Below are 12546 nucleotides of genomic sequence, written 5' to 3' on the forward strand. Positions count from 1 at the left end.
GCTGGTCACAAAAATCTTAGTGTTTATTTGGTGGGACTATTTGGCTAGTTAAGCATTTGTTACAAACAAACAGCATTTCTCAATTCACTCAAAGTTCTTGAATGCTTTTAGGCTGAGAGCTATCTTAAGTTCTTCACCACCATCTCAACGGCACAAAAGAAACCTATTTAAATCGACCTACACTGTGCTTACTGTATGCAAACAAAATAGTCCTTTTATTTCTAGAGAAGTAGGCCTACAATGGGCAGCAATGAATGATCAAGGACCTGTGTGTACTTTTTAGCATGTTAGCAAGCAGAAGCACAACGCTTGAATCCAGAATTTTCTTTGAATTATTAAGTATTTATTTTCAAGGTAAAAAATGGTGACAAAAATATAAGATTGGTAAATAAATGCAATTGATTGTACATTGAAGATAAACATGAGGTATCAGCTGTATGAAGAGGCAGTTCTAAAAATGTTATAGTAATATAACATTATTTCTAAAATACAATTTCAGACAACTTCATGAGAATAGGACAAATGCTAGCTGATTAAGAGTTAAACACAATTCATTTTTACAAGCAGTTATAATGCAGTGCCCTAGCTCCATTACTCATTGGCGTCTAACGGCACACAGCTCATGAGGTGACGGGCTGAGGGTGAAGCCCACAGCTGGAGTGAGATCCAGTTCATCCTCTGTAACTCCAGGTTGAGGAGTGTAACGAAAGCGCTGGAGGAGGAAGGTGAAGAAGAGGAACAGCTCCATCTTGGCCAGACTCTCCCCCAGACACACCCTGCGACCTTTGAGAGAAAAATTGATTTGCATGTTGGTAAACTGGATCGCATCTTTAGAATGGTAATATATTTAAATACAAAGTTGGTACCTGCAGAAAATGGCATGAAGGCGTCCCTCCTGAAAAATGTACCCTCCTTATCCAGGAAGTGGGAAGGGTTGAAAGTGTGTGGTGTTTCCCATTCACTCTCATCATACAGGACAGAAGTAAGAAGAGGAAGCACAGTAGTCCCCTGTAGGAAAAAGCGGAGGGCAAGGTGTATCATAACAAGTATGGAGAGAATGAGAATCTCCGGCATATTTTGTTGTGGCTAAGTATTGAAACACCTTAACACCTGACCTCTTTGATGAAGTATCCTTGGAAGGTGACATCTCGGCTGGTTTTATGAGGAATGGCCATGGGGACAATGTTGGCCAGTCTCTGTATCTCATGGATGACAGCATCAGTGTACGGCAGGTTCTTCCGGTCATCGACCCCTGCCTGACGGCTTCCTATCACTCTGCTCATCTCCTCCTGGACCTGGTCTGAACACAGAAAATCAATAACTGTTAATAATATGTATATTAATAAGTTATTTGTATCTTGACTAAGAGTTCACATCCCTGCCAGTGGCTTTGTGAAGCTGTACTTTTGGGGGTAAAATGCTAAAGTCAGTATGCTAACCTGTTCAAAATGACGATGCTATCAGATGTATCGTTTACCATGTTTACCATAATGGTTTATAATCACTAAAAGCAAAGTGCAGCTGAGGCTGATGGGAATGTAATTTGCGTTACATTTCCTCTGCCTTCGAAATCTACAGAAGAAAATGTTTCTGTAATATAGTTTAAGTAAGACTGGTATTCCCTGAAATGAGCTTGAAAATAAAGCCTGCATAAAAACACAATCTGTAAAAAATAGAAAAAAAGGTAAAAGCAAAAAAAAGGTTTCAAAAGGGTAGTGACTTAAGAGGGAGGACTAAAACTACTGTACTTGTTATCTCCCGAAGGTTACTTACTTAGCTTTATTTCAATGCCTGCTACTTTCCCTTTAAGTGGTTTCCAGCATAATGGTTTATCGTAATATATATATATTTGAACTTATATAATAACAACCACATTTTAATCTATCTAAACTTGATTTATTTGATGGGCATCCACAGGTGCAAATATAAATGCACGCCTACAAGCCTCATCTTTCTTTTACCTTGTACATGCGGATATTTAGCCATAAGCAGCAAACCCCATCTCAGTGTAGCTGCTGTGGTGTCGGTACCAGCAGAAAACAGGTTGGTTATTGTAAATATCAAATTCTTCTCGTTGTAGTGAGTGTCCTTCACACAAGAGTCCTGAGAGAAAGAGCACCCACATATTGTTATAAAATACAATGTTCTCTTTGTTTGATGCATATGCAGTGAGGTTGTCTTACTTCTTCTTTCTCCTTCCGAATCAGAAAACAGTCGACAAGCCCTCTGCAGACGCTAGGGTTCAGAGTCTCTTTCAGATTCTTGACTAAAGCCTTGACATCTCTTATGGTCATCTCAACATTTCGTAAAAGCAGCTGACGGTTCTTTATCCAACTGGCCAGCCTGGGAAACATGTTGTAGAGCTGTGAAAACAAAGATTAATGAAGAAAATGCACACCCAACATATATACTGTACAGTGTATTCAATGTTAAGACACACCTGATCAGTAATTTGATACAGTAAAATAAACGTTTCCCATCTCCATACTTTAGTTTCAATCATTCTTTTATTGTTTTGTCAGTTAAATGTTACCCTAAAGCAACTATTTAAGCTGATACTAGAATGATGCTCCACCAGCACCTTGTGTAAAGAGATAATGGATGTTTACCCAAACATACAACAACACACACATTTCTTACACCAACCAGCCCAAATCTGTATAAAAGACCTGAAGACAGTACTAAACCTTCCATTGGACTTTCTGCTAAAAGCTTATAGTGTTGACCATTTGCAAAAATATTCAACAAAAGCTTTCATGTTGTCCCTAAATCATGTATTTTTCAACCGAAGCAGTATGAGGCCTACCTGGATTTGTGCAGATCCAACAATGCATATGGCCTGGTTGGCTCTTCTGACCATTTCCTTGAATCTGGGGTCATTGTATTCGAATCTGCTGCCATACACGATAGAGGAGATGATATTGGATGTTGCATAATTCAACGGACGCGCTGTATCAAATGGTTTCCCTGTAAAATGGCATTGAGAATACTGATATTATTAGGATTTCAGAAGAAAACAAAGAGGGCAGCCTTTTAATATTAAAATGAACCTCACCATGATTTGCCTTTGCTACAACAAAACTGTAAAACATGGGTGATGAATAAAAAAATGCTTTTTACTCCATACCTTTGTGATCTTCAAACATTTGGGTCAGATGGTGGCATTCCTCTAGGATTTTTTGCTCCGCTATTCTTTTGCCCATGCCAAAGTCTCTCAGGGTGCTGAGGGCAAAACGTCTCAGCTCTTTCCATGATTCTCCATTTGCAAACAGGATTCCTTTTAAACATGACATGCATGTTAAATATAATCTGTAGTAGTCATGTCTGTATTATTCAACACAATATTCAAGTGTAATTTGACTCACAACAAATAAATGGTAGGTATTATCACTACAATGTTTTTTCTATTGTTTGAAAGATACTGTATATTAAAGATTATGTAAAGGTAAATCCTACCGTGACCTTCATGCATGTCATAAAAAATAGGGGAGATTTCTCTTTCTCCAAACTCTTCTGCATTGCTGACCAGAGCATCCTTTACTGACTTGTATCCAGCCAGCACCACCACTTTTTTGGTTCCAAAGTATACCGTAAACACAGACCCATATGTCTTTGAAAGCTGTTAAAAGATGTAAAAAATTAGAGATGGCGTAAGTAAACATTTTTTTGCATGACCTGCAAGTGAATCACTACAACTGTAGCGGCCAAAATCATATAGAAATAAGACTGATAATTAACTTAAAATAACACTGCCGCTGAGGCACTAGTTAGCGGAACTTACGGAGGGCAATGATCCAGGTCTAGACAGGTCTAGACAAGAGTATCCGTTTGTGCATTTTATTATGATCCAATATCATTCAACAGGTTTCCTATGGTTTGTTCCTTAAGCCTTTCCTATGGCTTTCCTTTCTTGTGCCTGGAAAACCCTGGTAAAAAACCGTTTGCCTACTAGTGCTCTGGCTCCCACCACCACCTGTCTCCAATATATACAATTACACCAGGTGCTCTAATCACCCAGTGCCCAAACATGCCTTCAAAATAAAAGCATAGAAACTACTTTAACTTACGACAATAACTAGGAATAGGCTACATTTACAATAAACACTATAAACAGCAAGAACATAAATGTTTAAGTATTACATAATATAAAGAGATATATAGCTCCAACAACAACAACTGTATCAAAATGGATTTGCTTTAGGATAGCTCACCTCATAGAGGGTTTTGTAGGGTCTCTTGAGATCAAGCTGCAACAGGTTACCAAGCAGGGGAAGAGGCCTCGGTCCTGGGGGCCCCTTCCCTATTTCCTTGGTGATTAAACTACTGGATACAAGATAGAGAATGAGCAGGAGAGCCACCAACCCCAACAAAGTGGTGGGATTAGAGAAAAAGATGAGAACAAAATCGTGCCAAAGAGACATTTGTTCTGCTGTTGACAGTGCTTAGCCCTGCAGATAACACCGTGGTGTTCACGCTCCTCATGCAAGCCCAAATAATATGGAATGTTGTTGACTGAGCTTTAGGTAAAGGAGCATTATGGGCTGGTCCCCGCCCACGAGGACGGTGTTTGTGACACAGATCCAATCCTGGCAGTCAAAGCAGAAGGACATTAACCCTCCTGTTACATTCAGGGTCAAATCTACGAAAAATACTTTCAAGGACACACACACACACACACACACACACACACACACACACACACACACACACACACACACACACACACACACACACACACACATACACAATTCCCTTTAGTGAACTCTATTCCTTTCCCATTGTGTTACAATTATTACTTTTTATTCTCATTTGCATCTTACCATAACTATCACAATTAATGCTTAAAGTGAAGGTGATATTTTATTGTTGGTTTAATAATCTATAAACTGTAAATAAAAGAGCAAAAAAAAGGAGAAAAACAAACACTATTGTAAGCATGATTATATAAGTTGCTGAAACAGAAATAATAACAGTTAAATAAAAAAGGATGGATGTATTTGAACAATCCTACAATCCATTGGGTTACTTACTGCCAGTGACTTCCTGCTGCAACAGTATTTCCACTCAACTCTTACCATATTTGTTCTTAAGGAATAGTGGTGACCCGCAGCACTGCAGCTCTCCTCCTGCCATGATGGCGATGCGGTCGCCGAGCAGGTCAGCCTCGTCCATGAAGGGTGTGGTGAGCAGGATGGTGCGACCCCTCTTCTCCCCCTGCAGGAGGTCCCAGGTGGCACGTCGAGCTGACGGATCCATACCTGATGTGGGCTCATCCAACATGACCACCTGAAGATAGATAAGATTGAAAATAAAGGGATGAGACATGTTCAATATGAAGGAAGGATTGGATAAATAGGAAGGAATGTGAATAATGCTCATGACATTCTTCACCTTGGAGTCTCCAATGAGGGCAATACCAATGGAGAGCTTTCTCTTCATGCCACCGGAGAGGGTCTTTGAGCGAGCGTGGCACTTATCTTCGAGGTTCAGGATACGGATGGTGCGGTCTACCTCGTCTGGAATCTTGTCTCTGGAGAAGCCTTTCAGCTGGATATTGAGAAGATTAAAACACCAATTATAAAATAAAGTTGACCTCTAGAAAACAAAAACAAGCAATTGTAAACTTTGTGAAAGTTGCTTTTATGGATGAGCTAATGTATACGTTTGTACAGGTGTACCTAAAGACATAAAGAGAACACAGCACAATAAGTTTCTCTACCAACAATGAACGAGCAGGATAACAATAAACTAATGTGTATTTGCAGTTTTCTTTTTGTATAATAGATAGAAGATAGCATTGGAGGATGAAACCCTCTGTAATGGTCACAAATGCAGAGCACACAGCACACACAGTGAAATGTGTTCTCTGCACAGCGCCCGGGTAGCAATGGGAGTGGGGGGGAAGGGGGTTGTCCGGTGCCTTGCTCAAGGGCACCACGGCAGGGCCCAGGAGGTGAACTGGTACCTCTCCAAGTAGCAGTCCATACTCCATATTTAGGTATGTTCGTGGACTTGAACCGACAACCTTACGGCTCACAGTCCAAGCCCCTACCGACTGAGCCACTGCTGGGTTAAGTGTGTACTAGTACATGATTGTGTGAGTACCTGTGCGTAGAAGAGCAGGTGCTCACTGACGGTGAGGTTATCAAACAGGACGTCATGCTGGGGACAGAGTCCGAGGCTGCGGCGGATCAGAGCCATGTCCTGGCAGATGTCGTAGCCGTTGATATAGGCTCTGCCGCTGGTGGGAGGATACAGTCCTGCGCACACACACACACACACACACACACATACACACATACACACACACACACACACACACACACACACACACACACACACACACACACACACACACACACACACACACACACATACACACACACACACACACACACACACACACATTCTTAATTGCTGTTATATAAAATACTTTCAATACAAATCCTTATGACTCATTTGGCTTGATTCTAAGTGAACGGGTCAATTTGACCCTGAACAGAAGAGGTGTCTCGTCTCTATGTATCAACATCAACCAATTGGAAAACAAGTTGGAACATTTTAAAAGTAATTTTAAAAATGTTATGTTATGCAAAACTAATGTATTTTATATCAAGGTTTTTCCAATGTAAAAAAGAAAATAGAAAAATGTGTTTGAATGTATATGTTTTGTGAAAAACGAGTGACTTATTCTAATGGAACCATGATCTGTGAGAGGTGAATAACACAATTGCACTAAATATTGATTTCATTGATAGTAATAAAAGGTACAAACTATGTACAAAAAAATATCTGGATTTTGGGGCTTCTGACCATTTTTGGATAATTAAACATGCACTGGGTCAAATTGACCCACGAATATTATTGCTGTTACAAAAAACGAATATAACAGGAGGATTTGGAGATTAATGTTTTGGAGGCTGAAGACTTAAGGAGCGGTTTGACTGGTCTGTAAAAAGTCATATAAACATAGGTCTGTTTACCAATGCATGGCAGGGTAGAGTGAGGATATCTTGCAATAGGTTAACCTCTTTACCCTCTTTAAATGATGTTGTGAAACAACAGTCAGAAGCGCTGAAAGAAGACTTTAAATGTCTGTTGGAAACTGTCAGCTCTCTAAATGCGGAGGTGTTCATCAGTGGCCCTCTACCGCCAGTCAGAAGAGGAGTGGAGAGATTCAGCAGACTGTTTGCATTGAACATGTGGCTTTCAGCTGCCTGCACTGACCATTCTGTCCATTTTATTGACAATTTTAACTTTTTCTGGGATCGCAGACATCTTTTTAAGGCAGATGGAGTTTGCCTGAACAAGTCAGGAGTGAAATTGTTTATCTCTAACATATTCAACTGCCTGCGTCAGCAATCTGTTCCCTCTGCCAAGGACAAGCGGCAAGAGGAATCAAAACAGGAGAAAGACACAACACATTGTGCAGAAAACCCTGAAGAAGTATCACTGCACCCGCCTGAGGAATGTTCTGATTATGGGAGACCTATGACACAAATGGAGGAGTCTCCACTGCCCGTCACCCCCCCTGTCAACGCCTTGGAGGATACTCTTCATTCATCTCCCAGCTCTCTCTACTCTCCGCTCACCCTTTCACCCTCGCCCTCCCCCCTGGAGTTCGATGACCGCATGAAGGCGAGATGCAGGGTTGGCAGCATGTCCTTTACCCCCGCCCCTCAACGACGCCCACCAAAATCACCGAAGCAGAGACGCGCACCATCTCCCCCGTCTTCATCACTGTGCCTATGTCAACCACCTCCCATCCCTTCAAGAAAGCATCTGCAGTCTCCGAAGCCTGATAAGGATGTGTGTGTACAAAACGCAACAAACTTTTACTGATATGTGCTGGGTCCAGGCTCAAGGGCATATGGCACTCTCAACTCTTTCCAGCACATGCCGGGGCCCTGCCTGCCAGTAGCTTTGCCGATATCTGTGTTGATAGGTAATAGATTAAGAGCGGTAAATCAGCTTAGAAACAGGAAGTGCTCAAACGTTTGTGTGAGGTTATCAAATTTAGCAGTGATTCCATGTCAGCCACAGCTTGCCACAAAATGTTTTACTGATAGTGTATTTAACAAACTTAAACTAGCTTTATTAAATGTCAGGTCTTTGGCAGGAAAAACATTTTTAATCAATGATTTTATCACTGAGCACAATCTCGATTTTATGTTTTTAACGGAAACTTGGATTGAACAAAATAACAGTGCAGCTGTTCTTATCGAATCAACCCCTCCCAACTTTAGTTTTATGAGTCAGGAAAGAATGCATAAGAAAGGGGGTGGAGTTGCTATTTTGTTCAATGATTCCATTCAATGCAGGAAGACATCTTATGGGGACTTTGCTTCTTTTGAATATGTGGCCCTTCAGCTGAAATGCTCCTCTCGAGCTCTGTTCCTAAATATCTATAGACCACCCAAATACTGTGCAAGCTTTTTTGATGATTTTACTGAACTGCTGTCTATAGTGTGTATTGACTTTGACCGTTTAGTCATTGTTGGTGATTTTAACATCCATGTTGACAACCCCCAGGACAGAGGGGCTAAAGAACTGTTTTGTGTTCTTGATAACTATGGACTGACTCAGCATGTGGCGGAGCCCACGCACAATAAGGGGCACACTCTGGACTTAATTATCTCAAAGGGTCTGAATATCTCAAAGGTTGTGGTGACTGATGTTGCACTCTCTGATCATTCCTGTGTTTTCTTTGAGAGCTCTATTTCTGTTCACAAAAATGTTCAGAAAGAGGTAACCACAAAGCGATATTTAACTGAAAATACTAGGGAAATGTTTACTCATAATTTCTCATCCACACTTGCCCCTGCTAACATCTCAGTAAATGAGCTAGTAGATCATTTTAATTCAAAAATTAAAAATGTTATAGATACCATTGCTCCAACTAAGGTAAAGGAAGTGATTAGCAAGAAAATATCTCCATGGAGAAAGGCCATGACCGTGAGAACAGAAAAAAGAGAGTGTCGAAAAGCTGAACGTAGGTGGCGAAAAACAAATCTCCAGGTTCACTTTGAAATCTATAAAGAGAGACTTGGCCTTTATAATTTGGAATTGAAAAACGCACGACAGTCTTTCTTCTCTGACATCATTACCAAAAACAAAAACAACGCACGTGCCTTGTTTGCTACCGTCGACAGACTAACTAACCCCCCAGTGTCAGTAGCCTCTGAATTTCTATCCACCAGGGCGTGCAATGATTTTGCCTCCTTCTTCACTGACAAAATTCAGAAAATTAGACAAGCAGTCAGTGCCTCTACATCAGGTACAGCAAATGTTTTGTCCCTATGTCCACCTAATATCAATTCAAACACCATGACACAATTCCATCAGATTAATGGTAAAAACTTAGAGGACATTATTCAACTTCTGAAATCCTCCTCCTGCTGCCTTGATATTATTCCAACAGGATTTTTCAAAGATGTTTTTCCTTGCATGGCCTCAGATCTACTTCATATAGTAAACACATCTCTTCACTCAGGTATTTTTCCAGAGGCCCTGAAAACTGCAGTCATTAAACCGCTCTTAAAAAAGAATAATCTAGATGCCTCAGTAATGAACAATTACAGGCCAATATCAAACCTGCCATTTCTAGGTAAAATCATTGAAAAAGTAGTATTTCAACAGTTGAGTAACTTCTTGCATTTAAATAACTGTTTGGATGTGTTCCAGTCAGGATTTCGTCCAAACCACAGCACTGAGACTGCTCTTGTAAAGGTCTTCAATGACATCCACTTAAACACAGACAGTGGCAGAACTTCAGTGTTAGTATTATTAGATCTCAGTGCTGCATTTGACACTGTTGACCACAACATATTACTAGACCGACTAGAAAACTGGGTGGGACTTTCGGCAACAGTTCTAAATTGGTTTGAGTCCTACTTAAAGGACAGAAAAAACTTTGTTTCTATAGGTAAATACACATCTGAGTTGACAAATATGACATGTGGGGTACCTCAAGGCTCCATCTTGGGGCCTCTTCTCTTTAACATCTACATGCTACCACTGGCTCAGATAATGAAAAACAACAAAATAAGTTACCATAGCTATGCGGATGACACACAAATTTACGTAACAATTTCACCAGGAGATTATGCTCCAATTCAAACACTGAGTAAGTGCATTGAACAAATCAATGACTGGATGTGTCAGAACTTTCTCCAATTAAACAAAGATAAAACTGAGGTAATGGTTTTTGGAGCCAAGGCAGAACGTATAAAAGTTAGCGCTGAGCTTCAGTCTGCAATGTTCAAAACAACAGATAAAGCCAGAAATCTAGGTGTAGTCATGGACTCTGACCTGAGTTTCAACAGTCACATTAAAACAGTTACTAAATCAGCCTACTATCACCTAAAGAACATATCTAGGATTAAAGGACTAATGTCACAGCAGGATTTGGAAAAACTTGTCCATGCTTTTCTCTTCAGTAGACTCGACTACTGCAATGGTGTCTTTACAGGCCTCACTAAAAAATCTATTAGAAAGCTGCAGCTAATTCAGAACGCCGCTGCTCGAGTCCTCACTAACACTAAGAAAGTGGATCACATCACTCCTGTTCTGAAGTCTTTACACTGGCTTCCTGTGTGTCAAAGAATAGATTTCAAAATATTGTTGCTGGTTTATAAAGCTTTGAATGGTTTAGGCCCAAAATACATGTCTGACCTACTGCTAAATTATGAACCATCCAGAACCCTCAGGTCTTCAGGGACTGGTCAGCTTTCGGTCCCCAGAGTCAGAACTAAACATGGTAAAGCAGCATTCAGTTATTATGCTCCGAATATCTGGAACAAACTCCCAGAAACCTGCAGGTCCGCTGCAACTCTTACTACTTTTAAATCCAGGCTGAAGACTTTTCTTTTTGCCGCTGCTTTTAATTGAACTATTCACATCTTAAACTGCACTGTAACTTTTAACTTTTATCCATGTATTTTTTCTTTTAATGTTTATTTTATTATCTTTCCTTTTTAATGACTGATTTTAAATGCCATTTTTAAAATGTCTTCCATTTTTGTAAAGCACTTTGAATTACCTTGTGTTGAAAGGTGCTATATAAATAAACTTGCCTTGCCTTGCCTTGCCTTACCCTGTTGTGTCTTTTTGCATGTGTTTCCTTAATTTGCAGTGTGAGGATCTCTCAGGGCCACAGGCAAATTAATCAGTGATCAGTATCATCAACCGGGGTGGTTTCACTGGAGTTAGACATATTACCTCAAGACTCAGTTTACGGGTCTGGAATGCATCCACAAAGCATCGGCACATGTCAGGGTTCAGAGTCTCCTTCAGGTCAGCTATCATGCTCTTTGTTTCCTTTATGCTGTCCTCCACCAGTTTCATCAAATCCCTCCAGTTTTTAATACAAGGTCCCAGCCAAGGAAACGCGTTGTATATCTGTAATACAGCAGAATACCAAACACATTCATTGTTTTAGGACTTAATGTAACAATTATGACAGCCATGAGATCTCAAGCCCCAGCTGTATGCCTTGATAGAAGAGTTTTTTTACATGTTTAGACAAGGACAAAATCAGGCTAGTAAAACAAAGCAAAGAAACATTTCTTTACCGTGTCCTTTGTTGAAATCATCGAATATTGGAGTGACTTCTCGTTCTCCAAACTCCTCAGCATGGTTGACCAGAGCCTGTTTGACTGTCTTGTATCCTGCCAGGACCACCACCTTCTGCATTCCTAAGTAGACTGTGAACACTGGTCCATATTTTTTGGACAGCTAAAAAGATGGAGCAATAAATAGTGAGACTGACTGTCTACAGACTCTCCTCTGTAGGAATTCTAATTGAATTAACAATGTTAAAATACAGTTTTATTTGTCTCATATTAAAGCAATGAAAATACCTTATAGCTTAAGACAAACAAAACAGTTCTCACATCAACAAGAGAGTGGTCGAGTCTCTTGAGATCTACCTGAAGCAAGTTTTCAAGCAGGGGAAATGGTCTAGGCCCCGGTGGCTCCCTCTTCCTGCTTTTGGAGCTGAAGCTTGAGTAAACAAGATGGAGGACAAGCAGACCCACAATGGCCACAGACAAAAAGACTGAAGTGCTAGACTGGAAAAGATCCTCTAACATGATCCTGCTGTCACCGGGACTTGACTTCCTTTAGAAAATATTGTCGTCGAACAGCTGTTTTCAGTGTTCAAGGAAGAAATAAATGCTTGATTGTCCCATACAGGTCTTCTAGTTTTTCCTCAAGTTTCTGTCAAGATGTAGCCTTTCTATTCCTCTCTTAATGGGGCTTTGGACCACAAAGTCCTCACCTCCTTTTGTAAAGGCTACTTGTTTAGGTGTGAATGAGCAGGTCAGCCAGCCCATCACAGATCTAATCAATCTGCCAGGCATGATTAAGCAATTCAAATGCAAGATCTGGTGAATACAGGCAGGATATTCAAAGAGTAGATTGAGAAAAACAAGAATATGCTAAATTGTTTGAGCCATGGATAGAACCAGTATATGTAAAAGCCTGTCCTCCTTGCACCTCTGTTTGTTCCTGTCAGTTTTTGTCTAGATGCTACCAGTTTTGGGA

The 12546-nt window shown here is 40.4% G+C and overlaps 2 protein-coding genes across 3 annotated transcripts; both read right to left on the reverse strand.

Annotated features, from left to right (window-relative positions):
* Positions 1-11906, reverse strand: LOC117492307 (cytochrome P450 2K1-like). Of its 2 annotated transcripts, XM_034142481.1 has the most exons (10): positions 11574-11906; positions 11221-11400; positions 4212-4323; positions 3128-3277; positions 2807-2967; positions 2184-2363; positions 1962-2103; positions 1116-1300; positions 867-1008; positions 1-783 (listed from the first exon to the last, which is right to left on the reverse strand). In XM_034142481.1, exons 4-10 carry the CDS (start codon positions 3201-3203, stop codon positions 596-598), a joined length of 1074 nt encoding a protein of 357 aa, XP_033998372.1. In that variant the 5' UTR covers positions 3204-3277; positions 4212-4323; positions 11221-11400; positions 11574-11906; the 3' UTR covers positions 1-595. The 2 variants fall into 2 exon arrangements, with proteins under 2 accessions (XP_033998372.1, XP_033998371.1); XM_034142480.1 differs by lacking the exons at positions 11221-11400; positions 11574-11906 and adding an exon at positions 3457-3619 and having other exon boundaries at positions 4212-4505.
* LOC117492312 (ATP-binding cassette sub-family A member 3-like) lies at positions 4994-5470 on the reverse strand. The gene is made up of 2 exons (XM_034142485.1): positions 5392-5470; positions 4994-5286 (listed from the first exon to the last, which is right to left on the reverse strand). Exons 1-2 carry the CDS (start codon positions 5437-5439, stop codon positions 5065-5067), a joined length of 270 nt encoding a protein of 89 aa, XP_033998376.1. The 5' UTR covers positions 5440-5470; the 3' UTR covers positions 4994-5064.
* Positions 11907-12546: the final 640 nt, after the last annotated feature.

The sequence above is a fragment of the Trematomus bernacchii genome, unplaced genomic scaffold (genome assembly GCF_902827165.1).
Source record: "Trematomus bernacchii unplaced genomic scaffold, fTreBer1.1, whole genome shotgun sequence".
Lineage (NCBI taxonomy): Eukaryota > Metazoa > Chordata > Actinopteri > Perciformes > Nototheniidae > Trematomus > Trematomus bernacchii.

Bases quoted from the DNA above. Each gene is read 5' to 3' on its own strand.
- LOC117492307 (XM_034142480.1), bottom strand. From the start codon at position 4,421: ATGTCTCTTTGGCACGATTTTGTTCTCATCTTTTTCTCTAATCCCACC. The intron at 3,620-4,211 runs GTGAGCTATCCT...ATCTTTTAACAG, and splicing joins CCTACAAAACCCTCTATGAG to CTTTCAAAGACATATGGGTC. The intron at 2,364-2,806 runs GTAGGCCTCATA...TTGTTTTCACAG, and splicing joins TTGGATCTGCACAAATCCAG to CTCTACAACATGTTTCCCAG.
- LOC117492312 (XM_034142485.1), bottom strand. From the start codon at position 5,439: ATGAAGAGAAAGCTCTCCATTGGTATTGCCCTCATTGGAGACTCCAAG. The intron at 5,287-5,391 runs GTGAAGAATGTC...ATCTATCTTCAG, and splicing joins CCCTCATTGGAGACTCCAAG to GTGGTCATGTTGGATGAGCC.